The sequence below is a fragment of the Brassica rapa genome, chromosome A01 (assembly GCF_000309985.2).
Source record: "Brassica rapa cultivar Chiifu-401-42 chromosome A01, CAAS_Brap_v3.01, whole genome shotgun sequence".
Classification (NCBI taxonomy): Eukaryota; Viridiplantae; Streptophyta; class Magnoliopsida; order Brassicales; family Brassicaceae; genus Brassica; species Brassica rapa.
The window spans coordinates 22,501,875-22,523,814 of record NC_024795.2 but is presented as its reverse complement, the minus strand read 5'-3'; the positions used below and the strand labels follow the sequence as shown (position 1 = coordinate 22,523,814).

The following is a 21,940-nucleotide window of genomic DNA, read 5'->3' as shown; positions in this document are numbered from 1 at the left end:
AAAAGACCCGAAAACAAACCCGAACGCCTACCCATAATCACTATTATATATATCCATATATATGTTATCATAGGTTACAAAATTTGTGTTATCATATAATTAATCGTATTTTATACGTACCATCAAATAAGTTTTCTTATAATTAATAATATTTTATAAGTACAATAATATAATTAATCACATATATTATATTTTAAAATTTAATGTGAAATATAAAAACCATAATTTAAGTTGGTGTTTGAAATTGGGCTTTGTATTGTATTTTTATTATATATATTGAAAACATTTTTATAATAGTTATTGGAAAATATGTTAGTAAAAATCAAATTTTGAATATATGTATATTTTTGAATAAATTTTTGATATAAATCAATTTTAAATTATTATTTTGATTTGAATATATATATCAAGTAACATAGACCCATTACTTTTTAATATAATGTAATGGAATTTTAATTTTTTTAGTAGCATAAGCCCATTATTATTTTTTTCTAACTTACTACTATCCATGTTTCCAAACAGTACTATTTTTTTTAGCTACTATTTAATAAGATAGATGATAAAACCAGCTAAAAGTCGGTAAAATTGGTGATCCATGTCAGCTTGGAAATCTGGTTCTAAATAATCAACACATAATTAATGTATTTTCAGTTATTATTAAACTTTAGTACTTCACAATCAATGTTTAATTATCATTATTTAATTGGTTTCTAGTTAATTCTACTTTTCAAAAGAATAACGTAAAAACTCTCTTTGTCTCTTATATACTACTAGGTGCGATGCGGGCTTAAACATTTTCATAAATTTTTGAAAAGTTTTTTGTACACTATATTCATTACTAAAATAAATCTTAAAATAACTCAATATTATATTTTTATTATATAATTAAAAACTTTTATTTGATTAATATTTAGTTATATAATTTATGCTTTTAACGTTTTATTAAAATACTTTTTCAGATAACAATACAGTATATATATAGAAATTATCTTCTTTTTTAATTATATTTTTAGATTTCGGATAATTCAATATTCTATTTTAATTATATAATCAAGAATTTTATTTAATTAATATTTAGTTTTATAATTTATGTTTTTAACTTTTTACTAAAAAACTTTTTCAGATAAGAATACAATATATACATAAATTATCTCCTTTTTAAATTATATTTTCAGATTTTGGATAATTCTTACTATTATTAATATTAATCAATTATCGAATCAAATCAATAAAAAAAATTTTTATTTTTTTTAATTTATTTATACATTTTATTCATTGAGGGTATAAACAATATTAACCACTCTAACTTTGAACGTGAGAGCTCGATTCCAAAAATTACTTTATTTAATTAATATTTAATTATATAATTTATATTTTTAACGTTTTACTAAAATACTTTTTTCAGATAACAATACAATATATATATAGAAATTATCTTTTTTAATTATATTTTAGATTTTGGATAATTTAATATTTTATTTTATATAATTAAGAATTTTATTTGATTAATATTTAGTTATATAATTTATGTTTTTAATTTTTAATAAAAGACTTTTTTCAGATAACAATACAATATATACAGAAATTATCACTTTCTTAAATTATATTTTCAGATTTTGGATAATTCTTACTATTATTAATATTAATCAATATCTAATCAAATCAATTAAAATTTCGTTTTTATTTTTTAATTTAATTATATATTTTATTCATTAAGGGTATAAATGATATTAACCACTTGAACTTCTAACGTGAGAGCTCGATTCCAAAAATTTACTTCGCAAATAATAGTATAGATTTTCATTTTTGTTATATTCATAAAATTTAGGATTTTAGTTATAAGAATAAATAAATATGATAATTTGAACAATTAATCATTTGTTTTTTTTATCAGTTTCAGTTTACATAGTTTTCACTTGTTAACTGTATATATATAAATATCTAGATTTATGTTTATTGTTTATTTTTCCAATTAATGAAAAAATAGAAAAAATATCTTATATAGAACTATTTTGTGCATATAGTGTAAATATATAATTATATATATATAGTTTCTTTAAAAAGAAAAACAGAAAACCCGGTTCAACTGGTTGAATTAGTCAATTCAATCAACTAGTTGGTATACCAAATCGGTATCTGGTCCGGTTTTCAAAACAATTTACAGAAAACATAATGTTAGAATCCTGTGTGAATGAATTACATGTCATGAGATATGTGTGTGAATGAATGACATATGCATTCAACGTGACAAGATATTTGGCGATCGAGCACACGAAGAAGTAACTTTTACATCCACTACCGAAGGTATTAGTTTAAGTAAATCTGTTTGACCACATTAAAGAAGAGTAATTTGTTTGACAAAACGGTTTTTGTAATTAAGAAACCATCGATTATAGACGTATAATGGTCATCATGATTCTCAGTCATACCATCATCGTCATAAATTTGCTAATAACATCTCATTTTTTCTGAACTTTGCTAATAACATCTCTTACTTCGTCCTTTCACGAGATTTTGAATAATCGTAAAAGAATGCAATTTTTTGTTGATTTAGAAACGATACTTTCCAAAATATAAAATTGACATTTACAAACGTTCTAATACCAACTATTAAACGATGATATCTAAATTGTCAACAAACTTCATTGACAAATGACAACTAAAACAAAAATGTTGGCTTTGTTTATATTTTCGCTGTGCATCATGCGAAACAAAACTTGGATCTGCAAAATCTTGGATAGCCTTTACTTATAAATATATCACCATCATAGTAATACATCGTGTCAAACATTTACCACGATAAAGTCGTCAAAAATCTAAAGCTTACGGAACCTCTTACGTCATACATGGCTGATGGAGAAGGGACACGATCATTGTAACACTAACAACACCCATCAAAGATTCGGTTCAACACTTGCAAACTCGCACACTTCATGCCTCTCAGATATGTTTGTACATACTTTATAACCAAAATACCAATATGATAATAAAATAATTATCTTGCCGGACTATAAAGGTTCAAGAACATGGACCGACTTTATGTAGGGCCATATATTATATACATTTATCGTTTTATTTATAATTAGCTATTTGGAGTTTTAGCCTAGGGTGTAGTGTTGCCTTCATCACGTTTTCTGTTTTCTGTTTGAGTTTTTTTTTCAAGTAAGCGAAGATTAAATCTGCTTGTCACGTTATAAACCATATTATCGCTAAACACTTAGTATCAGTTCCCCACGAACTACATGTATTCATCGTTGACTGCATTATATATACATATTTGAAGAACACTTTCTCTATATCAAAAATTGTTGTACATTTTGCATATATACTTCTAAGTTTGATACCAAGCACAGTACAATATATTGGATTACACATATATAGAGTAAGAAAAGTATTATTAAACGGAATATTTAAGCTCAAATTAATATAATTTATCATGTTATTGAAATTACTTTCTTAACTGACAATATACGAAATTAATGTGTGATGATTGTCATTAGGAAAGTTCTTTTAAATTTTAGTTGCTTCACTTTTATTGGAAAATCAACAACCAAAAACTGTATTCGCGTTCACCTGTTAAAAGTACCTTCTTTATTTATATATTTAATGTCAATTTTGTCTTAACTTTTAACTAATGAAACTAATTAATGTAGCTACTAGCAAGTCTCAAAGTTGATGTGTACATTTCTATTCTCCACTAACTCAACCAGAAGGTGCTCCACTTCCATTGTATATCTTTCTTTGTTCTTGCACACAAAGAAATAAAACTACTCAACTGCCAGCAACAAATAATATTATATCGTTAAGCAATAAAATAAACAATAATTAGACTAAGGGCAACATTATCAATAGGTCCCCAGATGAAAGTCCCCAAATGAATAGTACAAGGATTTACAAGGACTCACCTCATTTGTCCCTTATTTAAGGACTTTTTCTCTTCTTTTTTCCTCGGTCCTGATGTTTTGTGGCCCCTCCCTCTCCTTAGGGACCCTTAAGGGACTAACTGATAATGTTGGCCTAAAGGGCCAAATTGTGCTAAACCTACAAGTTTCATGACCTCTACCTCCCTTACTATATAGTTGTCACATTTGAAAGAATTATTTGGGCAAACAAAAGTCTAAATCCCATTTTTAGCTTCTCACATATTTCATTTCTACAATATCCAACCACTCTTCATCAAGCTTTTCTCTAAGAAAGTTCAAATGGAAAACTCAGCACTGAGCAACTGCGTGAGGCGTACGATATTCTCTACTCAACAGAGAACAATACAAGAGGGTCTAGAAGAGAGTAGTTGGACAATGTACTTTGAAACCGAAGATCGTACATGCCAATATGATGATTCTTCCATGATCTCAGACGCTGCGTCCCCTATGGCCTATGTCGAAGAAGACACGGCTTCATCTCCTTCCAAAAGAACCAAGGTAAGTCCAAAGAGAAGACAATACATACATTGATCCAGACATAGGCCTAAACAGCAATGCACATATATATGTGCTTTTGTGTGATGATTTATGCGTTATATATATGTATATTAATCTTGGCTATGCCTGTTCGTTTAGGGTTACAGTGAAATGGAAGACAATACCACAGAAGAAAAAAGCATGAGCAATACTAAAACTGAGGTAAGAAACTTTCAACATGTTTTTTCAGTCATAATTTCTGACACAATTTTTCTGACACAATTTTTCTGACGAGCTACAAAAATATTCTCACGGGTTTTATAGGAGAAGGGATTGAATAAGAAAGGGATAATAAATGAAGATTATTGCGCAGAATTGAAGAAGCGAGGACTTTGCTTAGTTCCTTTGTCCATGTTGTCCAACTATATTGGTTGATACTTTGATTGTTTTTTCAGTCATAATCTTTTAATTTTTATCGTGAATTATTTTTGTCTGTAAAATCTATAGAATGGACTAGTAAATGTAGTGAAAGTCGAATCAATGCTGGATGATGTACATGTACTTTATGTACAAATTAAATGCACTAGCAAGAGTGTAAGATTTGTAAACATTTCCGAACATGTGTAATAAAAAAGTTAACTTTTTAGCAAAAAAAAATAAAATAAAAAAGTTAACTTGTTTCCGTGTGTGTCGCTTGGTACAATCAGGTACATATATGTACGTTGATAAGCCCTGATGTCTAATGATTGAAGTGTCCATTTTATTAAAAAATATCCGGTTTATTTTAGTGGTACGATCGTCGTCATTACTCATTACAAAGTGAGAATTAATTATATAAAGAGTATACAACCATTCTAAAATCAAATTGGTGATAAAAGTCTAGATAAACTGACGGTTTCACTTCAATACTCTGTGATATAGCTTATCAATTTTTGTATTGATTTTTTTTTTTGGTAGGAATTTTTGTATTGATTGTGTATGGAATAAGTAAGATAGAAAATGTGTTAAAAAACTCTTCACAAATCTTAAATTTTTATTAAGTGAATTGAGGAAAAAAAATCATTCAAATGGTTTAGACATTATACTTTCCAACTCTGAACAAAAACTATTATAAAAATTAATTGTAGATTTCAGTTTACAATCAATCATACATTCCATAATTTAAAAAATTCTTCAAATTGAATAAGATAAGAAACTATTTCTTATATATCTTGCAAAAATAAATATACGTAATTAAACCTCAGAGAATAGAAAGAAAACCTCAGACTGTGTTGATTTGAAACAGCTTTTCTACAGAGAAAACCACAGAATAGAAAGAAAGTTTTGTATGACACTATCTTAGTTTCTTGATCTTTCCATTTCTCTATATGCAATAGAGATGACGTCTCAGTACTATGCACACAAGTATAACTTTTTATTCATATACATGAGAAACAAAAGGGGAAAACAATCAAAACAACAAACACCAATTGACACAAACTCACGTGAAAAGAAAATGGGAAAAGACTCGTTACAGAGTGTGAACGGAAGAAAAAACATGAACTTCTTAGTGTAGGAATAGAGTGGAAGCAAGAGCAGCCCCGAGAAGAGCAGAGACAAAGGAAGAAAATGAGGAAGCTGCGTTGTTTGGAGTTTCTCGAGTAGGAGTAGTTGCTGGGGGCTCAAGGTTACTTGTGATAGGCGGAGAAGGAGCGGCTTCTCCTGAGGGAGCCGGGGCTTGAGACGGTGGTGATGATGATGATGTGGTCTTGCCGTTTCTGTCAGCCATGACAATGACCACGAGCTTCTCGTTTTTGTTGCAGTTGTCTTTGTTTCCGCTGATGAAATAGTATGGTCCGGAGTGGGTTAGTGCGAAGGATGTTTTCCCGTCAGCGAATTTAGCGGTTGGTGCATCAGTGTTGCAGCTGTCGTAAGCGTCTCTTGTGACTTGGAACACTGAATCTTGATTTGGTTGGTAGACGAACACTGCGATTATATACATGTTGTTTGTGTTCTATATGAAAAAGAAAAAAACTACGGTTATTGTTTGGTTAGTACAGTGTGGAAACTTACGCAGAGAGTCGCCGACTTGGAATCTGCTCTCTTCTGCCCATTGACTGTAAACTTGAGATCCCGAAGGAACGGTCCAACCTTTTGCACCACCGACCATAAACTCTCTAGCGTAGGCTTTGTTAACAATCATGAGTAAACACACGAGAGTTAACCCACGAAGCATCATTTTCTTTGTGCTAGAGAGATGTATGTGGACTTAGTGTGGGATAGTTGTTGTTGAGATATGATGAAAGGTTAGTGAGTTTATATATATAAAGATGAGGCTTTTGAGGAAATGTTTTAGAGAAGCTTTTCCTTGTCTTTCTCAGATTCTAAGCAAAGCATATATGCATGCTTTCAAGAAATGTTTTTTAGTTTGGAATCTCATGTGACTTGTTTCTTCTGTCCATAGCTTTTGTTCCTTGCTTCTGCATTTTTGATTTTGTATTTTAATACTATTCCAGATAAAGATATCAAAGAACAAAGAGATATTTCAAAAAAAAACTCCAAATTAAAAGACTAAGATCAAACAAAAGTATAATACAACATATCCATTTTTTCAATATAGATCAATCATATTACAAAGATCTTTCCACATCTGCTCCTTCTGATTCTTCATTCAGCAACAGCATCAAAACACCAAACTGACCAATAATGCTAACTTTAGTTATGTCTTTAGTAATTAATCCATCATTAGTGCAAAAGCCGCCGCCATAGCGAGAACAAGTGACATCAAGACACTGATACCGTGTCTATGTCCTGAGCTCTTCTTTGGGAAATGTTTTGGAAGCGCACATTCTTCTCCATTGAAGAAAAGTTTGGTTGGGAAACCGTCACCTTCTGGTATATTCAGTCCTTTGATGTTCTTCTTTTTAAAGGAGATAACAGATTGTTGCTTGCCCGGCACGGGAGGGTCTCTTAGTGGATGGGTTCCGTTAACTTGACCCACAAGATAGTTCATATCACGTAGCCCTTGGAACATAACGGTTCTGTTGTTTGGTGGAACACGTGTGCCATTAAAGGAGTACACGTTTTCATACCCGGGACCTGCTTTTCCCATCTCAACCGCTACAAACCAATCCTCAAATGCGAAGTCTCTCCAGTTGAAAACAGTTAACCTAGCCGTCCAACCGTCTCTGTAGTCCGTGTTAACGTGCCAGTTAATGCTGACTCCGCAGTTATCCGGACAAGGGAGTTTCTTGGGTATTGGCATGTGGTTTTGTTTGGCCCAAGCTTTGGCTTTTAGGGTTCGGTTATCGAATGGAACAAGGAGCGCGTCTGGAGGGAGGAGAAGTGGGTTACGGTCAGCATTGCAAGTGGTTGTATCAATGTCATTGCATCCGCAAGCACAAGTGTTGCAAGGAATAGCAGAACTGTTGTAAAATGCTGAGAAAGAGACACAACATCTTGAAGCCTGAGCTTTGGGTTTGGTTATGTTGCAGACAACTTGCCAACTGGCGATGGCATAGGTTACTGCCGGCAGACCGCTAGAATCAGGGAACTGTGACGGATCAACCCGAACCGGTGGCCCGCATTTGTACTGAGGATTTAGAACTCCATCGATTTTCCAGTGTTGAGGTGGATATAGAGCTGTTCTGTTTAGATCCGGAGGTAGCTTGAAAACCTAGTACAAGAACCAAAAAAACATTTTTTCAGACCCAACTAAAACCCGCGAATAAACCCATAAATCTGATTATGCGATGTATAATTCTGTTCAGATTTAAATAAAAACCACTAATTAGAAAACCGAAAAACTTAAAAAATACGACAAGTATATTGAGTTACTGGTAGGTAACCTTATAAAACAATTTTGTAAAAATATCATTTAAATAACTAAAAGAATCTTTTGAATTTGTGATTTTTGGATTTTGATGAAATTTTTGTTAACCGCCTGAAAAAAAATGATAATCAAAAACCTAAAATTGCGATTAGTTATTAATCTTTTTGTTCAAATATTTATTAGTTTTTTCATTGATAACTTATTATTATTTTGATATTTTTTTGCTTATTTTAATTTAGAAATTTATTCAGTAACTCAGTGACCAAGAAAGTGGTTTAAAAACATTGAACAAAAAGTAAAATTTCACAACCCTAACTATATGCGATTCAGGACATATATTTTCAACCAAAGAGATTATTTACCTGCAATTGAAACATAGATCGGGATTTCGACGGATCCATAAGAGGTGGCAAAAGAGTTCCGTTTTTGCAACAGAAAGGTAACTTGCCCGTCACGTTATCATCCTTCCTCTCAGGAGGCAAATCAGAAATGGCTGGCTTCTTCTGACAATTCATGACCTGAGAGAAATCTAAGTCTTTGTAATATTGTCCAGCTCTGCTGTAAAGACATTCAGATGGATCTCTTTTGTAAGTGTAAGCTCCTCGCATCGTGTTTATAATCTCTCCTCGCGTCCATTCCCATGTTAGGTTCCAACGGTCTAAACGCCCGAGCGGGTTCTCGTTGTCGATGGTCACTTGGGCTAAGTAGTTACTGCCAAATGATTGCAGCACATCGTAGACTATGTTCAGATCACCGTGTCTTCTCGGTGCAAACTTTGTCTTTGGCCCTGTCTTAACCTTGAACTTAGGGTTTCTCTTGCAACAAACGTTCATACTGCCTCCTGTGCAAGAAAAAACAAACCCACCGTAATGAAAATCACATTCAATTTGTTCAAAACATCTTTATAAATTAAAATTACAATGGTGTTCAAAAAAAAAAAATTAAAACTACAAATGCAAACGGAAGATTAAGTTTTTCATTGCATTACAATAAAACCCAGCATTTTGAAAATCACATTCAATTTTTATAAGAACATCTTTATAAATTACAAATGTGAACGGAAGAGTGTTTCAGAAAAAAAAGGACGATTATGTTTTGCATTGCATTAAGAACTTCCAAATGATAATTGATGAAATGAAATAAATAAAATAAAAGTTAAACGTTGTGTTGTTAAACACATCCTACAAAATGCACACATAAGTTACTTGTGTTTCAAGAAATCTAGGTTAGTATGATCTTACCTTTTCTCTTGGCGGCAGGACATTCCCAACCGTCGTTGATGAGCTTAAGTGTTCTTGGCATGGGTGTGACCCCCTTTGCAACCCCGAAAAGAGTCCCGGTGATTTCGATATTGGTCGATATCTGAGTGAAATCACCAGCGGTTAAAATCGAGGTTTTCAAATCCGTGTTTGGAGAACCAACGAACGTGGTTCCGTTGCTAGCATCCAGGGGATAATCTCCGTCCAATGGAGACGCACCAGTCGCAGAAACGATCAGCTCCTTGTGACGAAACCCTATAAACATTTGCCATCCCGTGAGCTCTTCTTTCCCCGCGTTTACAATCATCGCAGACGATTTAAACGCCCATGATTGCGCCGTCACGTTCTTAACGTGAGGGTACTCTCTTTCGCGGCTACCGAAGCTGTAGCTCATGAAAATACCGTTGCAACGCGCCATCTCAGGTGGTGGCTCACCTCCTCCTGCTCCATCTTCGGTCGGTGTTCCATAATCTTGGCCGTTGCAAAGAAGAAGAACTGATGATAACAAAATCAACAGAGTTAATGAATAGCGTGCCTTCCAAGGTATCTTCATTCCCGTTTTAACTTCGAAAACCTTCATCGTTTGAATTTTACTCTTTCTTCCTCACCGCCTTGTGATTAAACTTCAACCGCAAGGCAGCGAGAGAAAAAGAAACAAGGAATTAACCAAGCCTTTGACAAGGGTGATGATAGAATCAAACGATGAAGGTTTCAGTGTGAAGAAACCTGTAAAAAAGATTGAAAATCCAAAAGATTTTAACTCAAAGAAGGGAAAAAGGTTGGACAAGAAGAGGTTCTTAATAGGTAGCTTTGATATGAGCCTCTGGTTTTATTTGGTGGTCCCGCGGAGAGGACATGTAAGAATGTGTGTTTAGGACAATTGCTAATTTTGGAACATAGCTTCTTATTTGTTTGTTAACTAAAAACCGCTTCGCTTGTTTTCGAAATGAAACAAACTTTGTTTTCTGTTTTTGTTATTTTACTTACGAAATGAAAACCTCTAATGATTTGTCGACTCGAACAGGACAAGGAAATGTGTTGTGATGACCTGATGTTTGTACCCTATGCTTTAAGAAATATGACATTTATTATCTTTATACAATTTCATCGTTTTTTAGACTTTAAGGTCTAACCGGAAACTATAATAGGAACACTAAAACGAACAAAAAGAATGAATAAGAATAAACTAATAGAAACGAAAATTATGAATGTTTTTTTTTGTTTTCAAATTTAGTGAAAAACAGATTTGTTCTGTAATACTTAAAACTTAAAAAAAAAAGAATGATAAGAATGGATATAAAATTTGATTTTCATAAATGGTGTAATTTTTTAAGAATGATACAAAATTTAATATTCGTCTTCATTCATTTGCTTGCTATTCAAAGCCTTAATCTGTAAAAGGTTTTCTAAAATACACCCATTGAAAAATATTAACTTATATATCTCATAGATTCTTAATTTATATATCTCATAAATAGATAAAACACTCTTTAGATAAGTCTTGAATATCTGCGTTGTAAGTCTATCTCATTAACTCATCTCTGCTTTGCCGATGACCTCATGGTCTTTGTGGAGGGGTCTAAGCATTCTATTGAGGGGGCTTTATCAGTCTTTGATGAATTTTCCAAATGGTCAGGGCTAAAGATTAGCATTGAGAAGTCGACTCTCTATATGGCAGGTGTTTCAGCAGATGAGCGTAGTAGAATTTTGTTGGATTTCCCCTTTGCTATAGGAAGTCTCCCTGTTAGGTATTTGGGCTTACCGCTTATGACTAAGTCTATGAGAAGGCAGGACTATTTACCTCTGGTGGAAAAAATTCGTAGCAAGATCAATATGTGGACTTGTAGATTCCTTTCCTACGCGGGTCGTCTACAATTGATCAAGGCAGTGTTGGTGAGTATAGCAAACTTTTGGGCTACTGTCTTCAGATTACCAAGTAAGTGTATTAAGGAGGTTGAGCAGCTATGTGCCTCGTTTCTTTGGTCGGGACCGGCACTTAAATCCTCAGGAGCTAAGGTTGCTTGGAAGGATGTCTGTAAGCTAAAGTCTGAGGGTGGCTTGGGGATCAGATCATTAAAAGAAGTGAATAGAGTCTATGGGTTGAAAATAATTTGGAGGTTGCTGTCTGGGGTTTCATTATGGGGGCAATGGTTACAACGTAACCTACTGAAGAAGAAGTGTTTTTGGGAAGTGAAAGAAGACACTCAGGCTGGTTCTTGGATGTGGAGAAAAATGATTAAACTTCGAAATATTGCAAAGGGTTTTTATAAAAAAGAAGTTGGGAATGGATGTAATACTTCTTTTTGGTATGAAAATTGGTCTACTAAGGGTGTCCTGGTTGAGATTTTGGGGCCAAGAGGCGTTATTGATTTGGGGATTAGTAATGAAGCTACAGTAGCTGAAGCTGTTCTCTGTGTTAGACGTAGAAGAAGGCATCGTACTGAGTTGTTAAATGCCATTGAGTCTGAGATGGTTGCTGTTAAAGAGAGGTTGCGGGTTAATGTGGAAGATGTCAGTCTCTGGAGGAGAAGATCGGGTTTTAAAGACAAGTTCTCTACCCAAGAGACTTGGTTTTTAACTCGTACCTCTTATGATCATATTGATTGGGTACATGCTGTCTGGTTCTCGCAGCTTACACCTAAATATGCTTTTATTACTTGGTTAGCCATGCTGGATAGGCTAACTACTATGGACAGGGTTACGAGATGGAATAGTGGAGTTGATGTTACTTGCGCTCTTTGTAAGAATGCTGCAGAGTTCCGAAGTCATCTGTATTTTGAGTGCTCTTACTCTTCTCAAATATGGGAGTATCTTATGCTTGGCATCCTTAGGGGTTCATATACTACTGACTGGAATGCAACTGTGGATTTGCTTAAACAGTCTGATAGAGATAAGAAGAGATCCTTTTGTTTGAGATATGGGTTTCAAATCGCCATCTATGTAATATAGCGTGAAAGGAATAAGATTAAGCATGGAGAAAGCCCAATGTCTGTGACTGCAGTGAAGAAGCTTATTGATAAGGGTATTAGAAACAAGTTATGTCTACTGAGAAAAGGAGGAGCTAAGGGCATGGAGACTGGCCTTCAATATTAGTTTAGCACTAGGACTTGAGTATCGAAAGTTTGGAGGTTTGGGAACATTTTGGAGACTTAGGTGGGTTAGTAGTTACAAAGTTTAAATATAGGAATATCTTTACTAAGGTCTACACTTTGATGTAAAAAGGCATATTTTTGAGTGGACATCTACTCAATAAAGTATCTTTTGTTTAATATCCATGTTGAGAACCTCCAAATGATTGTGCTCTTATATTTGTTGTGTTAAAGCTTAATTCATTAGTGTTTTTTCCTTCGAAAATATTAAAAATGTAATAAGAATCGGGTTTCTGTTATTTAACATACCTAGTTGTTTTTAGTTTAACTAGGTTCTTGTCCGCGCTACGCGCGGGTAGTATTTTAATTTTTTTTTCCATATTTTTGTACTATTATGTCAATTGTTTAGTTTTATAAAATGTTATGTTTTTACTGTAAATTTGGAATTAAAAATCTAATTTTTCCTTACTGTAAAGTAAGTTAATTTTGTTTGAATCTTACCACAATACATTATACATGAAGAGAATATAGTTGGTCTTTATATTCTTATTTGGTGTAATATTGAAAATTTTGATGGTTTGTTTAAATGATTTTTTTAAATTATATATTTTAGGATTGATTTTCGTGACTATATTCTATAATTATCTGAAAACAATTGTTTGTCCCATATAGACATTCACATAAATATGGACTTATGATAAATTTGTTCATTGGAATATTTAGTTTCACTTTCAGGTTTATTTTCTTTTTTGGCACCCTCATGCTAGCTTGTGGGGTAGCCAACTTGGTGCAAAAAGATTTACAAAAGCTGATCGAGATGCGCGTGATCGGACACCTTTTGCTAGGCTATTCGTACGGAATTTTAAAGATCTAGGAATATAAGAAATAGAAAATTCAGAAAATTCTTTGGATACAGCATGTATTTCGTCGAGCTCCGAGTCCAACGCAGGCCAATCTTCCTCCTTTTGAATGAGTATAACCAGTTGTTCACAGTCAATTGAAAGACCATCTCTCTATGTCCAAACTTCAGTATCACTTGCATTGCCCATAGCAAACCTTCAGCTTCCGCTTGCAGTGGTGATTTGGTGCGTGTATATCGGCCCTTGCTCCAAACAGCATTGGAAAGTCACTATCCATTAACACAAAGCCAAGTCCAGAAATGTCTCTTTCTTTTATCCAGGATGTCTAGCAGGAGCGTTTCTTTGCGGAGGAACAGTTGTGTCCGTTACCTCAACTCCCATATCAATTTCCATAATCTCGTTTACACGTTGAGCTATCCTCCAAAACTCTGCTTCAATTTTATTCGCTAATAGGAAAGACATAATTCATACGATACTATTAATGATTTTTTTTTGTAACACCGATACGACAAACTTATGTTTTATTTAACAAAACTCTTATTTCAATTTTGTATTAAAGAATCAATCATATTTTATATTATCCATAATTTTAGTAAATTTGCTTGTTTGTCATGTTTTTATTAGGTTTTAGCTAAATTAATGATTTATTATTTATTTTTAGCTAAGTGGTTAATTTATTAATTTAAAAAGACCCTTAATGAATATTATATATATATTAAAAATGAATTTTATTTTAGTAATATTAAATTTCTATTTTATATTAAAACTTAGTTAGTTTTTCTTATTTTTCATATTTTATTAGGTTTTAGACTTTTAGATAGGTTATTGATTTATTATTAATTTCTAACTGATTCTCTAATGTGTTAATTAAAAAAATACCCTTAATGAATTTTATATATAATTAAAAATGAATTTTATTTTAATCATATAAAATTGATATGTTATATTAATATTAAATAATTGATTCTAAAATAATATAATAAAATTATCAAAAAAATTTAAAATAAAATAATTCTTATATATATTTTGTTGTTATCTGAAGACAATATTTTTATTATAAAAGTTAAAAGAAACAAAAAATTATAATTAAATATTATTCAAGAAAAAATATTTATATAATGATATTTTCTAAACTATTTCTAAGATATGAGTGTTTAAAAAAATTTTAACACGGGATGTTTAGAATACAAAATTATGCTTATGAGAGAGTGGCTCGGGAATGAGCTTCAAGATGGGTCGAATGGGCTCTGAAAATAGCTTTTTATTTTGACGCAAGCCCAGTCCGGATGACATGGCATCTTGGTTGGTTCATAATATTTTATCCATGTGGCATGGCTTAGAAAGAAGGGATTTAGTCCCTTTTATATAGTAGGATATAATTTAAAAGTCGTTGGCATTTTAATTCTTAGTTTCTTACGTCAAATAATTTGTTTTTATTTGGGCTAACCGCGTGAGTGTGTCACTTAGTCGTCTCTTGGAGTCAACTTGAAATATCAGCTAAAGAAATCCCCAACCAGCAGACCGAGTAATCTAATCTATAAAACCGCTTCAAATCATTCAAACAAAAATAAACATAAAAATTCTCAAACTCAATGGATCTAGATCAAGACACAGACAATGGTGGAAGAAGCTGTTGCAGCTGCTGCCTCAGCTTCATCTTCACTGCTGGTCTCACTTCTCTCTTCTTATGGCTTAGCCTCCGTCCCGACAAACCCAAATGCTCCATCGAATACTTTTACGTTCCTGCCCTCAACAAATCCTTAGATGCACATTCACGTCTCAACACCACTCTCAACTTTATGGTTCGTCTCGCTAATCCAAACAGAGACCAAGGCATCTACTACGACGATGTCCACCTTTCTTTCTCCAACACCAACTCCTCTGTTGCTAACTACACAGTGCCAAGATTCTACCAAGGGCACAAGAAGAAAGCCAAGAAGTGGGGTCAGACTCTTCCTGTGAACAACCAGACGGTTTCACGAGCCGTTTTGACTAATGGATCGGCGGTTTTCCGGATGGATCTGAAGACGCAGGTGAGGTTCAAGATTCTTTTCTGGAAAACAAAGAAGTATGGTATTGAAGTTGGTGCTGATGTTGAAGTCAACGGAGATGGAGTTAAAGCTCATAAGAAAGGGCTTAAGATGAAGAAATCTGATTCTTCTACTAGATTAAGAAGCTATTTTCCGATTTGTGTTTTGATGAATCTGCTCGTGTTGTTTGTGATTCGTTAACTGATTCTTGATTCTTACTAGTTTTTCGATATTGTTGACTCATTCTTATGAGTTTTGTCGTGTGTTTGTTTATAAATTCGACCAGTTACTCATTGAATTATTTATTCCTATTGTTTCAACGATGTATTAATTAGTTTCTCTATCAACAAAATTCGTTTTTGAAATTCAATTATTCTTATACAAGACAATCATATCTTGGGATTCAAACGAAGGAACAGAGAACACATGACAAATACATACTAATATGGGAAATTGCACTGGTATACATCAAACAAATTATAATTAACTATTTAACCAAAAAAAAAGTTGACCACAATATTCAACATATTTTCTATCATATATTCCAAAATGCTCTTTCAATCGACCGGTATAACCTTTTTCTATTTTGTTTTTTGTTTTATTTTATTTTCTTCTTATTCTTTCTTTTACAGATATCTGTGTGTCTTGATATCAACGAAAACATAAATCATAATATTTTTTTTTGCTAGATTATCACCATCGTTACCAATAAGATTTTATGATTGATTATCATCATTAATGATTAATGTTACATGTGTCTCGTGTTTTTACTCTGTTGTGATTTCAGAAGAGTGTCGATGTATCTAAAAAAAAGAGATGAAGAAGATGATATTTTCATCAACAAATGCCCTTATTTCTTTTTATACTATTTTACATATGATGTTCAACTGATGTAAATAGAACATATATTTATATACTATTTTATATAAAATCCATACTAGGTATTATTTATTGAACAAGTAAATGTGATTTCAAATGTAATTTATAGATTGTATTTGGGTTTATAGGATCCTACCTAGGGTTTAGATTTACTAAGTAGGGGTTTGGATATAGGAGGGTTCGGTGGTTCATTATTTACGTATGTTGTGTTACATTTATATTATATTTGCATTATCTATAGGATTATGTTCTATTTGAAGTTACTTATTATACTGAATATTTGTTTTCCATTCTGTTTGACAAGTATGTTGTCTTTTTCTGCATATGGTAAATAAATTGGTGACGTTACTTTTTGCTAATGATTTGATGGTAAATAGTTTACATGCCACTCATATCCATACCATAGAATTTAAATACGTGATTAGATAAATAGTGTCTGTTTTTTTTTGTCAATAGTGTCTGTTTAAATCCATTAAAAACTGTTTAAAGTATTATAAGTATCAAAATAAACTATTTAAATCCATAAAAAGAAAAATGTGAGTTTATGAATTATCAGTTTGAAATAAAATTCTTTTAAAAGTATTATTTTATATCCATAACGAAAAAAAAAAGAAAAGAAAAAAAAATTTATGCCAAGTCGAAAATGTGGCGCCGCCATAGAAGAACAAGTTGTCTTCCTCTGTCGTCTTACTTGTTTATGTCAGTACGACAATATCTTAACTTTGAGTTGTATTATTATATAACCAATCGCATATTGTATTGTAATCATGCTTATATTTTAGTAATGTGATGCTATACCACTCGTCTGTTAACGGCGTCTTTTGTACTAGTGTTTTTATATTTTAAACTTTATTGTTTCGATGGTTGTGAAAGTTGTCATTGATTACTATAAAAGTTGCTAAAAATAAACTCTAAAAATATCTTTTTCCCAGACGAATCTTTCAATGAGCATGTGGTAGTAGTATTATATATGTAGTTTCTCAAAAAAGAAAAAAAAAAGATAGTTGGTCGTATTTAATTGTTTTGGTTTAATACTACGATATAAAATCGCATTATCTGGTTTGGTACCGATTATCATCAGATATTCCAAGTTTCATATGTACATTTTCTTTGTCAACCCTAGTTTTATATACTTAAATTCGAAAAACTTAAATTCGAAAAACTCTATAGACTTTTAATAAAGTAAAATTGATTGATTTTTTTTCCTTCACTTTTTACATTTATTTTGTTTAATTATTTTCCAACACGTATGCGTAACATAGTCGTGTCAACGACTTAACTTGACATATCAGCTAAAGTATGTCAACCAGGCGTTTTCGGGTGGTTTTGCCTCATGGTTCGGCCCTTTGAAGACGCAGTTGGTACAAGTTTATGTTTTGAAGAAACAAGAAGGTTGTTGTTCAAAAAAAAAAACAAACAAGAAGGTTCAGATAAGAGGCTACTGTGAATCTTGAAGTCAATAAGGAATGAGCCACCCAGTGCCGGTCCTAGGATTATATAGGCCGGAAGCAAATTAATTTTTTGGGCCTATAAATTGGCTCATTTAAAAGAAATAAGGAGATAAAAATAATTAAGTGTTGAGGAAGAATTGAAGACATAACCTTTCCCGTGTGTGGCAGCAACTTTGACCAACTAACCTAGTGGACAATCCTAGAAAATGTGGCTGAATATTTATTAATTATTGGGCGGCCGGAAGCGTATGCTTCCTTGGCTTACCTTCAAGGCCGGCTCTGGAGCCACCAAAGTCAAACAATGAAGAAATGGTATTCTTCAACGCAGTTAACCTCTTTGAATTTTTGTGTGTTTTAATTAGTTTCCTCGTATTTATTGCTATTTGCTAACTCTGATAGATGTTGTCAATTTCGTTGTTTTTAGGAAGAATTTGTGAGATAGCTATGTTTGAAGAAGAAATTAGATGTATTTCATTGATTTTGACATAATTAGACAACTAACAATTATGCATCAAGTGAATCGGTTTTAACCATTTCTTGTACAAGTAGCAGGTGAAGGATAGAATGTTAGATGACGTAGACAAATTGAGGTATGACTAATATTTAATTCACATCTGAAAGAATATAAAGAACCATGTCATACGTTTATGACCATATATATATGCACTGAGTGTTCTATTCTATATCGCCTAAATAATACAAATTTCTAACTTCACTCACATACTCTAATACTAAACATTACCTCAACTCCAATCCCTATATACTAAACATTATCCCAACCTCACCCCAATCCCTTAAAATTAAACCCTAAACCCTAATCAATAAACTTTAAACTCAAATACAAATTCTAAAGCCAAATATAAATTTCAAAACCAAAATAGAATGGAACAAAATAAATAGTATGGTATATATTGGTGAAATATTAAAATGTCTATGATTTCATGGAAGAAGTTGATGATGACCCCAACCATACCCCTTCATCTTCTAAATACTAAACCTTAAACCCTATTCACTAAACCGTAAACCCAAATATAAACAATAAACCCAAATAAAATAGAACAAAATAAATAGCATGATATATATTGGTGAAACTATGAAATGTCTATAATTTCATGGAAGAAGTTGATGATGACCCCAACCATACTCCCTCACCTTTTAAATACTAAACTTTAAACTATATTCACTAAACTCTAAACCCAAATATAAACCATAAGCCCAAATAGAATAAAACAAAATAAATAGCATGATATATTGGTAAGATTATGAAATATCTATGATTTCATGGAAGAAGTTAATGATGATCCAAACCATACCTCCTGACCTTCTAAATACTAAACCCTAAATCATATTCACTAAATCCTAAACTCAAATAGAATGGAACAAAATAAATAGCATGTATATAATGGTGAAATAATAAAATGTCTATGATTTCATGGAATAAGTTAATGCTGATCTCAACCATATCTCATCACCTTCTAAATAATAAACCCTAAACTATATTCACTAAACCTTAAACCCACATATCAAAGTCTAAAAAATTACATATATTATGTAAAATTAAATAAAATTATGTAATATTAAACTATACAATTATGTAAAACTAAATTATATTATGTAATATTAAACTATACAATTTAGATCATAGTATATTTACTTGTTCAAAAATTATATTTTTAAACAAAATAAAACACTCTTTAGTAATCATCAAATATAATGGAACATGATAAAATAGAACAATAGCAAAATATATCACATTACATAATAGGAGTAAAACAAACCTAATACATATTGTTTTACATTTCTATTCTTTATGCGAATAGAATAGAAAAAAATTAAAAAAAAAACTGTTCATCTTCTCCGATCAACTTAGGTCATTCACGGCGACAAAATATAAGTGTATCTGACAACATCAATGGAGATAGTACATGTAACCGCATCAGAGAGACGAATTTTGTTGTTGATACAGTAAACAGAAAAGAACATACGGTGGTGACGATGAAATAATCGATTGTGATGATGGTGCCGTTGGTTTAGATGGAAGTAATCGCCACTGCATAAGTCTTGTCGACAATGGTCAGAAAAATTGGGATGTGAATGCGAAGTCAACGCAAATACCGTTGGGCATGTTACTTTCTCGTCTCTTTTGACTGGCAACTCAGACAACTGAATCCTCTTCGCAAACGCCTTTTCTTAGTCGAATTAGTATCGGGATTGTCATCATAGAAAACGCGGCGGAGATAATCTGAGGTGAAACTATTCAAAAGAGTGTGAATCTGGAAGAGACACGACATATTTTGCAAAATAGTAATTATTAATTTCATTTTTTTTCTAGCAGATTTTCCCGGTAATACATCAATATTATATAAAAGACAAGTGAAACAGTTAAAAGTTAGGGCAATAGCTACTAAATGAATTATGTTTTTTCATAGCATAATCTCACCTAATTTCCCTTGTTTTTAAGGGTAGGCACTGATTTTCGATAATCGGTTTGTAACCTCTACTCGTCCTGTACTTATCTAGTAAAATCATGTACTTGCAACGATCAAGCCAGGTACCAAGTGCACTAAACTGAAAACTTACAAGTACAAATCAAATACCAATTAAAAACAAAAAAAAAACTACTCGGCTTGTTTGGACTTCTTATTTGTTCAATTTTTTTTTAAACAACATTGGTATGAGTTTTTAAGTCTCAAAATCTTGGTCCACTTAAGATTTAAATTAGTTGCCCATGATTGTTCTTTGCTTGGCTTATACATGTTATTTCCCTCGTTACTCCTTGAAAAATCAAGTATTCGACATTATCAAATTGGGTAATAAGCCGATAAATATTATTATTTGCAAGTGTAAGTTAAGCATCAAGTATTTTTATATCATTCACTTTCTCGTTACTTACTTGGTATATATTATTTGCTAATATTTGTTCTAAAATTATTTTTATCCGTTAAAAAATCATTATCTGCTAAAAATATTTATCTTTTACTTTATATTGTAAATAAAAATTGATAAGAGTATTAGATTTGATAATAAGTTCATTATAGAAAAAGATAACAAAATCTTCTCTATTAAAAGAGAAGTACCATTTTTATCTACTACAAAAAGTCATAATAGGTCTATTTCATTATTACATATATTTTGTTATTTACATTAATCTATTAAATATATATCATTTCTAAAACTCTTAATTATTATAGATATATTAATAATAAATCAATTTTAACAATAAATTTAAATTTTACTTTTAGTTATAACAAAATCAGTTTAGAAAAAAATCTAACAAAATTTTACTAAAAATTTAAAATCTCTTTTTATTTAATGTACTGATTAATTTCGTAATTTATAATATAATATTATTATAAATTAACACTAAATAAATTTTAATTATAAAACAAAAAAAACTATATACTACTTAATAATATTTATAATTTTAGTATATCTTATATTAAATTAGAAGAAATGTATGATTTAATTATAAATTGATATTAAATTGGTAAATTAGCATATTTTAAACATTTCTTTCATTTAAATAAATAAATATGATATAATTCACCTTTTATAAGAATTAAAATTCGTAAATTATGTAATATTTTATACAAAAAAAAAGCTATTAACATATGTTAAATTTTTATATCTACAACTACATATTATCTATATATTTATTTTGAAAATCACAACAATACATTATCTAAAAATTATTATATACAAAATATAATATTATGTAACTAACCTTTAATTTAAGTGTTATTACAAAATATGATATTTGAAAACTTTAAAATTTCAATATTTCATTGAAGATATTAATGAAAAAACAATTAAGACTATAACTCCAAAATCATTTGTTAAAAAAAATGAAGGAGATTTTTGTTTGATTATTTCATATTATAAATTTATTGTACTGAACTCGATAATATATTAGTATGTATAACAATTAATAACAAAGTAAAATGTATAAAATAAATCATTATAGAGTTACACAATATATATCACCAAAATATAAATCGAATAAGAAACATAACCAATAAGATTATAGAGTTACACAATATATAACACCAAAATATAAATCATATTTTTTTTAAATATGTATTTTGGTGTTACACAATATAAATTTATTTTACTGAACTCGATAATATATTAGTATGTATAACAATTAATAACAAAGTAAAA

At 31.2% G+C, this 21,940-nt stretch overlaps 4 protein-coding genes across 5 annotated transcripts in view; 2 read left to right on the top strand and 2 right to left on the bottom strand.

The window, feature by feature from the left end:
* The window catches only part of LOC103835927 (vascular-related unknown protein 3), a 208,304-nt gene extending 202,470 nt beyond the window's left edge, over positions 1 to 5,834 (top strand). The window contains exons 2-3 of one of the 2 annotated variants that reach the window (XM_033279221.1): positions 3,836 to 4,421; positions 4,560 to 5,834. In XM_033279221.1, coding sequence (XP_033135112.1) covers positions 4,203 to 4,421; positions 4,560 to 4,691 — 351 coding nt within the window. In that variant the 5' untranslated portion in view covers positions 3,836 to 4,202 and the 3' untranslated portion in view covers positions 4,692 to 5,834. Of the gene's footprint in view, positions 1 to 1,699; positions 4,422 to 4,559 lie in introns of those variants that run through there. The other variant, XM_033279218.1, reaches the window with a different exon arrangement.
* Positions 5,796 to 6,859, bottom strand: LOC103835917 (early nodulin-like protein 3). The gene is made up of 2 exons (XM_009112114.2): positions 6,453 to 6,859; positions 5,796 to 6,365 (listed from the first exon to the last, which is right to left on the bottom strand). Exons 1-2 carry the CDS (start codon positions 6,616 to 6,618, stop codon positions 5,947 to 5,949), a joined length of 585 nt encoding a protein of 194 aa, XP_009110362.1. The 5' UTR covers positions 6,619 to 6,859; the 3' UTR covers positions 5,796 to 5,946.
* A 48-nt stretch (positions 6,860 to 6,907) lies between these two features.
* Positions 6,908 to 10,283, bottom strand: LOC103835907 (COBRA-like protein 10). The gene is made up of 3 exons (XM_009112102.3): positions 9,453 to 10,283; positions 8,574 to 9,052; positions 6,908 to 8,055 (listed from the first exon to the last, which is right to left on the bottom strand). Exons 1-3 carry the CDS (start codon positions 10,048 to 10,050, stop codon positions 7,114 to 7,116), a joined length of 2,019 nt encoding a protein of 672 aa, XP_009110350.1. The 5' UTR covers positions 10,051 to 10,283; the 3' UTR covers positions 6,908 to 7,113.
* Positions 10,284 to 14,412: 4,129 nt separating this feature from the next.
* Positions 14,413 to 19,531, top strand: LOC103835894 (protein NDR1-like). Its single transcript, XM_033274056.1, has one exon. It carries the CDS (start codon positions 15,012 to 15,014, stop codon positions 15,648 to 15,650), a length of 639 nt encoding a protein of 212 aa, XP_033129947.1. The 5' UTR covers positions 14,413 to 15,011; the 3' UTR covers positions 15,651 to 19,531.
* The last annotated feature ends 2,409 nt before the right edge of the window (positions 19,532 to 21,940 follow it).